The 10,251-nt window shown below is 40.2% G+C and overlaps 1 protein-coding gene across 1 annotated transcript; it reads right to left on the bottom strand.

Annotated features, from left to right (window-relative positions):
• Positions 1–290: 290 nt before the first annotated feature.
• LOC147763538 (uncharacterized) lies at positions 291–5,666 on the bottom strand. Its single transcript, XM_087007142.1, has 3 exons — positions 5,447–5,666; positions 2,416–2,538; positions 291–1,929 (listed from the first exon to the last, which is right to left on the bottom strand). The coding sequence occupies exons 1-3, from the start codon at positions 5,526–5,528 to the stop codon at positions 1,637–1,639; spliced, it is 498 nt and encodes a 165-aa protein (XP_086863268.1). The 5' UTR covers positions 5,529–5,666; the 3' UTR covers positions 291–1,636.
• Positions 5,667–10,251: the final 4,585 nt, after the last annotated feature.

Below are 10,251 nucleotides of genomic sequence, written 5' to 3'. Positions count from 1 at the left end.
GGTACTGAAACTACTCTTAGTTTCACGTAAGTTGTAAACTTCTGATGATTCTAATTAGTTTGATATTACATGTGAGTTACACGTATAAGAGAAGTTTTAAAAACTTTTGTCTGCTCCCATCATACCACGATGTCTTTTCCATTTCACTGTCTATTTAATAAATTTTACTTATTTGTTCGTTCAGGCTCAAGATTTTCAGAAAAAGACCCCCCCCTTTTGAAATTTTTGGCAACGGGCCTGTCGTTTGTTTATTTTGTTAACTGTAGAGACAAAGGACAAGAACGCAAGAATTCAAGAAATTTAAGACATTTAATGAAGCAAGGGTGACATATCAAAGCGGATCAAAAAAAAAAAAAAAAAACATTCTCGCATCATTCATGCCTTCGAGTAGCATTCAGGCAACAATTATGATAAAGATCTGCTAACAATCATGAGGTAGTTGTGCGGCAATTAATCTACTGTCAAAGTATCGCCACTTGTCCAGTGCAGTCATTGCATTAACGGCATTTTCATAATCAGCAAATTTTCTTCTTCTTTGTATAAAATCTGTCATTTCCGTAGACTGAAAATTCTTAAAATATCTATTGCTATGGCTAAGGATTTCTTTGCCTTTGTGAAAATAGTCATGATAAAAGTTGAGAAAAATTAAAGTCAAAGTATCACCCCTTGTGCATTGCAGTCATTGCATTAAAGGCATCTTCATAATTTTCTTCTTCTTTAAATAAAATCTGTCATTTCCGTAGACTGAAAATTCTTAAAATATCTTTTGCTATGGCTAAGTATTTATTTGCCTTTGTGAAAATAGTCATGATAAAAGTTGAGAAAAATCAAATACTACACATTCTATACCATGTGGCAAGCTATCAAACGTTCAATACCTTTAGCAAGATCCCTTTAACCATCCATCTATCTGTATCATAATGCACTGTTTTAGAGAATTTAAAACTGAAGGCTTACAACACATATATCACAACAGCTAAACATAAAAGAGCTGCGCGAAGCAAACTCGTTCTTCAAATCGTCAAATCATTTCAAGGCATTTGCGCTGTTTTGAAAGATGTTGTTAAAACTTAAGCATTGAGTTTTTGTGTACCGTTATATTAATTTCAAGTCTATGAGAACCAAAGGCAAATAACTACGGAAAATCTTGCCAAGAAAGTCCAAATAAAAGCGGTCGATTTGGCACTTTGTTTCAAACGGAGATTTAAATGAGGGTCCCACTGGGTATTTTTGTAACCCGTGAAAGCAACTTTTTATTTCCCCAGATGCATTAAACGTTCATATTATTTAGAGCGGCATCTGAATGCTGATTTTTATTTCTCGTTCGTCGTTAAACGAAGTCATTATACTCAGCGATACGTGGTTTTCAACTTGCCGGGCTTGCATTTTCAATGAGATATGAATAAAAGTCTTATTTACTGTGATTTGTGATTTGCTGGTTTTATTTCCCGTGGTCTTAACGCCCCCCCCCCTCTCCCATGGGACCCTCTCAGAAAGTCCGAAAGCAAAATTAATGTTCGAAAATGAGAACAATTTGAGTCTCAGTTGGCTGTGGTATTGCATCTCCATGTAAACATGCCAGCTGTATTACATTCGATGCTATAGCGCAAGTATTTCGCATGCCTTATAATTCAGATTACATGAGAAAGGCAATGAAAGGGTGGTAGAGCATACGCCCGGTGAACTGGATATCCAGTTGGTATCTGCCGAGAGTGGGTACGAGGTTGGTGATGTCGTAATGCAGACAGGTCGGGCCACACTGGCGATAGATGGCGGCCATGCCGGTGTCTTCGTTGGTGACTTTCAGAACTGGGCACATTTCTGCGCTGCCGGTTGGAACGAACAAATACACACGTCTTAGGCTTCTGGTGCTTGGCTGCGGTCCGAGACGAATGACGTCAAATGTATACCGTCCGTTTCTGGCGGGATCTGAATGCAAACGGAATGAATTAATTGATCAATTATAATAAATAATTATGCACATTCCATAAATTTCAGAACTCTTAGAACTGGCATAATTAACACTTTGCAAAAAAAAAAAAAGTGAAAATATATCATTAGTAAACTAGTAGACTTCCGGGCAAAAACAAAATAGTGTAATCACATGTACAATTGCGTGGGCTCGGTTGTTAAGTACTCATGATTTTCATTCAGTATTTATTATTTAAATCAATGAAAAGAAAGAAAAGGGGGAACAGAGGGAAGAGCCAATGTACACTTACTTTTTGCATTACTGTAAATTACTCTGATGGGGAGAGATGGGGGCAAAGAAAATACGCAAACACACACACACCCACACAGAGAGAGAGAGGGAAAGAGAGATGGGACCACAGAAAATACGTACAGACAGGTAGAGGAAGCTTAAGCAAATACGAGAGAGAGAGAGAGTGAGAGAGAGAGAGAGAGAGAGAGTACCTTCATTGGACTCGGTGGCACAGATCAGTGTGGACCGAAAGAGCCATTGCAGCTCAGAATTCCAGCATGTCAGGAGGCCTGGGGCATTCAGACATGAGGACCGAGTGTTCACTCGTCTTGAACCTAGGGTCAAAAAAGTATAAACGTTAATTGCAAAAAATCATTGAGGCCATTTTCCCATCAAAACACCACTGGTCTGCGTGGATCGACCAAACTCTGCGGGGACTCTCGCTGACTGCAATCAGTTTAACTGAATGACAAGCCTCCCATGGCGTAAAGTAGAATACAGAAAAGCTGCCAATTATACGAGTATGTTGGAAACAAGATGAGGCGTGTCACTCACTTAAGCTGATTGCACTTAACGAAAACCACTTTTTTCCACTCTCTCCTTTGCTAAAATATAAATGCGTGTTAATGGAGTTTAAACTTTTTTATCATTAGTGTTAGTTGCATGCAGCTACTGGATGAACTGCCACTGTCTGCAATAGAATATTCCAATGAAAACTATTAAAAATAAGACCTCATTCAGGATTGGGGACTAACTAGTCCGCAGATCAGATATGGCGTGCCCACTACAAAGCTTGCCGTCTAATCTGTTAATAGAAACTAAATGAAGTGGTGTCATATTCCACCATCGGACAAGTTAGTACCCTGTACTAAATGGTCTCATTCAGAATGGATCATCTGGAACTAACTAATTCGCCGACGAAATATGGCTGACCACACTTCAAAAAAGATTCTCGATGGTCTCCCCGCCTCAACACACGCCGTCGCTGCAGGGGCCTAGCAATTAAACCTCGGAGCCGCAATTTAATCCGTTAAATGGCGCGTGTGGAGGCGGGGAGACCATAATCTCTTTTGAAGTGTGGTCTGCCATATGTAGTCGGCGGATCAGTTAGTACTCGAATCATTCATTCTGAATGGGGCCAAATGTGATCCAATATGGCGACCCACTAAAAAGCTTGCCCTTTAGTTTTGGATAAGACAATGAATAGAGTCATTCGGGAATTACGCAACAAACATTTAAGTGGGTAGGCCATATTTGATCCGCGGATCTGTTAGTCCTCTGTTCTGAATGAGTTCTAAAGAATTGTAAGTCACCAAGTCTATGACCTTCTGTGGAAACCACTTATCAAGAGTAACAAACACACAGACACATGGACACACAGACACACACATACACACACATACACACACACACGGACACACACGGACACACACACACACACACACACACACATACACACACACACACACACACACACGGACACACACACACACACGTACACACACACACGGACACACACACACACACACGTACACACACAAACACACACAGCCAAACACACACACACACACACACACAAAAACAAACAAACACACACACACACACACACACACAACTCACATGGACACAACACTCGAGCCAGTGAAACTGCACAGTTCTCTAAGGGGCATTTATTCGTTGGACTTCCCTTCAAAACTTGATCGTGATAATGGTTCAACCTTGGGTTGTTCTTCCATTTCGCCTTTTGTGGTTTTTGGAGGCAAAACAAAAGTAAAGAAATCTAAAACTTATTGCAATTCACTTGCATGGATTTAAAATTGTGTGTTTGCTTATACTGACTTTTAAGCCACGGTCGCAACCGGCCGTTTGGGCTCTTGCGTCCTGTTTGCTTCCAAATTTTGCGTAGAATCTCACGTCCCGCGCAAGTCCTTCTTACGAAATTTCGAGTTCGCAGACAGCCCGTAAGCACGTACGGAAGATGTTGGACATGTCCAAATAACTGCCAATTATCTGCGAGGCCGCAAGTGTAACTTGCTCCCCTAGAACGGAGTTTTAAGGGAGGTTCGTTAGTGAGAGTAAATGGTCCAAGAGGCACGTCACAAGCAGTAAAGGAGCAAGTGCCATTTGCGTGTTGAATAAGGTGTAAGCGTCACAACTTAAGAAAAAATTCGAACGCACTGAGTGCTCAAGACACACGCTCGTGTTTCGCCAATAAACGTCGAGTGTGCAACGTGCACTACAATTTTCAAAAATGTTGATTTTTTCTAAATTCAGCTTCCAATATGCCTACAAAAGGCAAGGGAAAATAGCTTACAGAGCGGAAAAGAAGGGAGGAGGAAGTTGGAAGGGGAGAACAAAAGGCAAAACTGACGTGCGCTGCCACTACGTCATCACAAGTATGAAGCAAAAGTGACGCAAAAGGGCGCTACTTTCGCCGTGCGTTGCATTTTCTTCGTAGGTGGTGAGTGCGTGCCTCGTACGCAGACCGCAAAACAAACTCAAAACATTAGTATCATTCCCATAGCGGTAGCACCTTACAGTTAGCGCCCCTTCTTGAAAGGGCACCACACGTGGCCCCAGCGACTCGCAAGGCAGACTTGCGGCTTTCCATTGCAAAATTCCATCTACCCCTACGAATTCCACGGATTCTACTGTACCCAAATTTCGCTGGGATGTGCGATCGTAAAATTCGTGCGCCCAGTTTTGACCAAGGTTTAAATATGTGCTACAGTCGCTGAGATCCGCGGCAACAACGCCTCTATTTTCAAGGAAGCCACACGGAGGATGTTAGGCAAAATTAATGACAGTTGGGGTTTTGAACGCGCTCACTTTTCAACCGACAAACCAATATTTTTCTGCATGACCACAACGTCTTATCGGCAGAAATGTCGCCCCCCCCCCCCCCCCCCCCCCATCCACCTTACTTCATTCGTGGTAAATGTTTTCTTGGCTTTTGCGTGCGCTCAAAAAAGGCGGAACTGGTAAAACTCCCCCCTCATGTCTACCTGTCCTTGTAGTGTTATCGCGGGAGTTTGAGAAAACGTTCCTGAAAGTCACAACTAAAGGTATCGCGCTAGCTTGCGCCATTGCATCTTGTCAATTTAAGCGTTTTGTTCATGTACTTTAAGGCAGATCATTTAAATAACAAATCTACAAACACAGTAAGAGCACAAGTACAAAATGGCAGCATTTTCGGTTACCAGCAATTGAGAATAACGACAATGGGAGTACAATACCAAATACCTGCTAACTGTAACATATCGCCACGGTGAAACAGGTTCAAGCCCAGAACGAAGACAACAAACAGCTTGACGAAGTTGTTCATTTTCGTAAACTTCTTTCTTCTCCTTACTGTCGACTGATGTTCTCCGTGAGTGGAATTTTGCGTCTCAAACTTGAACGTTTGCAATAACTTCAAAACTGCGTTGCCGTCGGTTTATATAGAACTCTGTGCTCTTCCCGTGGGCGTTTCGATAGATGACAGGTTTGAAATTCCTTTCGGTTGACACGCCCCATCTGGGTGGATCTAGACAATTGTCTCTAACATTTGATACGCTACTACGTTGCACCCGTCACTATGGGTTCATTCCTAATGAGACTATCGTTCTACGCACATCGATCCAGCTTTGCGGGGACTCAAGGTGAATGCAATCAGGTCAACAAATGAACACGCCCACTCTTGTTTTCAACGTGGTCGTAGAATCCCCAGCTTTTCTGTTCTGCTCGGCGCCGGGAGGAGGCGTGATAAGCTGTTGATCTGCTTTCATTCAGCGAGACCCCCTGCGGAGTTGGATCGATCTACGTAGACCGACAGTTTCATTGGAAATGCCCCTACGTTGTGTAAAGGTAAATTGAAAATCTGGAAACTTGACAACGGAGGTAGTCTTTGACGTTTCAGAGAAAATTATCTAAAATTCCAAGATATAAACAATTTGGTTTTATTATTTGACCTTAAAGATTTGCAGGCCTGAAATTAAAGTTGAAATATGATCGTGTTTTTTCTCGTCCCCAGCAGAATGACGCACAACTCAGCAAGAAGAGGAAGGGAGCGGATTTCACACGGCTTGAATTGAAAAAATGACATGCTCCATTAATGAAAAACAAATTAAAGGAGCCTACCAAAACTGGTTTCAGTGGAAATTACTTATATGCGGTTTTAGATCAATAAAGATGTTTTGTCAAAAGAAGCAATACCTTCCATTATTTCTTTGAAATAAATTCATTCCCTGAAATAAATTCATTCCCAAAATTTAGAGAAGTTTAAACGTGAGACACACTGAAAGTTGTTATTTTTAATGTTAAGGAAAAAAATACATGGTCACACTGTTGGAAATAGAGATTTATTTTTTACTTTCATAACCAGTTGGAATAAGTAGTAACAAGCTACCTATAACTAGGTCTCCTTTTCACAAGGTCTGGCACACTAGCCCCTGCACAACAAAATGTACATATAAAGCCTTCTTCAGTCAAGCTAATACCAATCCTCCTTAAAAGAAAAAAAAAAAAAACTTTATGAAACAATGATTTTCCAAGTTATAGCATACGGAGCAGTAATATGGGGTTTCACTCCATTTAATGATAAGTCCCCAATAGACTAAAAACACCTCCAAATTCGCAAGCACCTTTTGGGGTGCATTCTAAATCTAGTAATTATGCCCTTCGGGGATCGTCTGCTAAGCTATACAAAAATTTAAATACAAGTAATTAAATACTGGGTCAGTATTTTATAATAAGATGACGGTGTTCAACTTAAACAGTCATACCTAGATGAATTAAAACACTTTGATCTTCTTTCAAACACTAGCCTTCATAACACAAAACATACTATGCCATGATGTGAAAGAGTGAAGAATATTCTTGTAGAAATTAGTTTTGGGCATGTATGGTTCAAAGAGAAAACGGACAAAAAGTTCATGAAGAATTTTAGTGTTAGACTTAGAGACAGTAGTATAAAACTTTGGCATGGTAAGGTATCACAAGAAAATCTCAAGCTGAAAACATATAAAACTTTAAAACTTTATTTTGGGAAAGAAAAATACCTTGATATAATTCAAGATAAAGAATTACGACACAAACTAACCAAATTTAGAATCAGCAACCACCATTTGCACATTGAAACAGATCGCCATGTCAATGGTTAACCAACACCAGATGAAAAAAGAAAATGTCGAATTTTCCGCACTGGAGTTATAGAGGATTCAGAGCACTTTTTAATTACCCGTTCTCTGTATACTGAATACAGAAAGGAACTCTTTTAAATAGTTCAAAGTGGCCAAACATGCTTTACACATTTAAACAACAAAGATAAATTCACCATCATAATGAACAACCCAAACAAGACAGTGATAATATATCTTTGGCCACATTCCTTAACCTCGCTTTTGTGAAAAGAAACTGTGCTGCATCTTCCACTTAGTGATGTCTATGGCTATAAATGATTACTGCAAATGTTCAGGTTCATTTCACAAAGTAGAAAACAGGCTCGTGAATAATTAATTTCTAGATCTTAGCCATGAATACAATACTTATAGAGTGATGCTAGCGTATGACCAGTGCTGTGAGCAGTTGACTCGGCATTAAGACCGCACCTAGCTTATCATCATGAAATACTGGATATGTATGTGTAATAACGAAGCATTGCTATATATGTAATTTTCTATCTTTCTTTATTTCATTTTATTTATTTATTTATTTATTACTATTACTATTACTTTTTATCTTTGTACATTTTCACCAGTTCAGCCTGGTGTAGAAAGTATGAATAAAGCATATTTAATGATAAATAAAACTCGAGTATTAGCAATTTTGTTTCATTGACATGTAAGGATGAGTGACAACGGCGCCAGTTTTGTGGGAAGGGCTGAGATGGGGTATTAATCCTTTCAACTTGCACATTAATGATTGGATTGAAAAATGAGTGATACGGGTAGCTATCTCCCCATCAGTATTAATGCTTATTGGGAGCACAAGGAAAAGGGGTGGGTGGCGTCTCCTTGAAGTCAAAGTATCTGAGGCTGAGGTTGGCGGTCTAGGGAGTATTACCCACTTTGGCCAAACTTGTCATTTTAAAACTAACGAACTATAATATAAACGGTGAACTTCAGGGTGTCTTTACATCAAAAGATTTGGGACACATGAGGGCCATTTTGGTTAAGTTGAGGCTCGGACACATTAGTATTTTGTATCCGAGGTTGAGGAGTTCAAAGGTGTTGTGGACTATTTTTTGAATACCGGGTTGCCTTTATTTTCCCTGATGGAACTTGTTTTTTAATTTTTTTACTCCTTTGCAGTTGATGTTGATTTCTGTTTATTTTTATTTTTATATAACCATGCATTAGGTTCCATCCCCTCTTCTCAGTTCAAAGTCATGGTTCAAAAGTAAAAACTATCTGACCTATATTTTTTTATTGCATAATAAGCAAATAAATTCAATATACTCAAATAAAAGTACTTGCAGGCATATAAAGGCAATGTCCGAATTCCAGAGTCATCATCGTGAGTTAAAACTATAGAGACCCCCCCCCCCCAAATAAAAAAAAAAAAACATTAAAATTAAAAAAGACAATCTATTCTAAATGTAGAAGGGCTTCATACCAGATACAAAGTGCGATCTTAGCAACATTTTCGGTATCTAAAAACTGCCTTTAACATATTACTCATTTGCTGTCATAAACGCATAATATGAGTCTTCTACAGAGAGTAAGGGTGCTTTCCCAGAGATTTAGATCGATCTAAATATTAAATTTTAGATCGACCTAACTCCCTGGGGGTTCACGCTAAATTGCAGTCAGCCGAGCGGGCACCATAGTTAATTACCCCCTTACAGCTTTTAGTAGTCGGGACAGACGCTTAAGCCGGCCAAGCTGACAGTAATCTAGTGAGACTCAGGGATAGATCGATCTAAAAATCTATGGAAATGGGGTGTAAGGCTTCAACGAAAGTGAGCAATGACAGTAGTTTTCCTTTCACAAAACCATTTGATAAATAAAACTTTTAGCATGATGAGTAATCAACTGCCCCTCCCCCCCCCCCCCGGTATTCTCCTTTCCACCCTTTCAGTTCATACCCTTCTGATGAAACCAACACCCCATTTCCAGAGATTAGATCGATCTACTTTAGATCGACCTAACTCCCTGGGGGTTCACGCTAAATAGCTGTCAGCCGGGCGGACACGAAATTTAATTATCTCCTTACAGCTTGTAGTAGGCGGGACGGACATTTAAGTCAGATTATCTGACAGTAATCTAGTAAGACTCCCAGCGGGGATAGACCTATCTAAAAGCTCTTGGAATACAGCCCAAGAGCGCATTCCCACAGACACAATTGGTCTACGGAGATCGATCCAACTCCGCGGGGAATCTCGCAAAAATCAATCAGTTTTACAGATTAACACGTCTCTTATAGGCGTTTAGTTGAAAACAGAAAAGCTGGTGACTGTACGCGTACGATGGAAATAAGAGGAAGCATGTGATTCAGTTAAGCTGATGGCACTCAGCGAGAGTCCCTACAGATTAAGTTCGATCTACGTACATTGTAGACCGATGACATCTATGGGAATAATCCCTAATATTGGTTGTAACAGAGTCCGTCCTCCATTAGATTCATACAGCTTGGGGTTACCGTGACGTAAGTGGATTGACTTCTGGGAAGAGTACTTATACATGTTTCACGTTTACTTTAACGGATATCTAATTTTTCCTGTCGAAAGGCGGTCAAAGGTGAAGGATGAATCAAAGATAAATTTAGAAGACTGACTGAAATATATCTCTGGATCTGCCCTTAGCCGTGTATTGTAAGGGGATCTGGTGCATTGGGACGGGTTGACTTCACAACATTTTATTATAAAAACGTTTTAAATTGAACGGTCTTATTCTACCATCTTTCAGCTAGATTACGGTGTACTCAAACAGAGGGATATATTTCCCCCTTGATTCGTCATACTTGGCGCACAATTTCAACTTCCCGGGACCTTCTCCTGTATAAACTGTTCCATCCCACGTGTCCCCGTCGCTAGGCAACGGTTGCCATTTCCGGTTCACCATGGCGGA

The sequence above is a fragment of the Lingula anatina genome, chromosome 2 (genome assembly GCF_051362555.1).
Source record: "Lingula anatina isolate TDL-2025a chromosome 2, LinAna3.0, whole genome shotgun sequence".
Taxonomy (NCBI): Eukaryota; Metazoa; Brachiopoda; class Lingulata; order Lingulida; family Lingulidae; genus Lingula; species Lingula anatina.
The sequence above is the reverse complement of the archived record's forward strand: the minus strand, read 5'-3'. Positions and strand labels throughout refer to the sequence as shown.

Coding starts and splice junctions, on each gene's coding strand:
- LOC147763538 (XM_087007142.1), bottom strand. CDS start 5,528: ATGAACAACTTCGTCAAGCTGTTTGTTGTCTTCGTTCTGGGCTTGAAC. Junction 2,539..5,446: donor CGATATGTTACAGTTAGCAG/GTATTTGGTATT, acceptor TTTTGACCCTAG/GTTCAAGACGAGTGAACACT. Junction 1,930..2,415: donor TGCCACCGAGTCCAATGAAG/GTACTCTCTCTC, acceptor GTTTGCATTCAG/ATCCCGCCAGAAACGGACGG.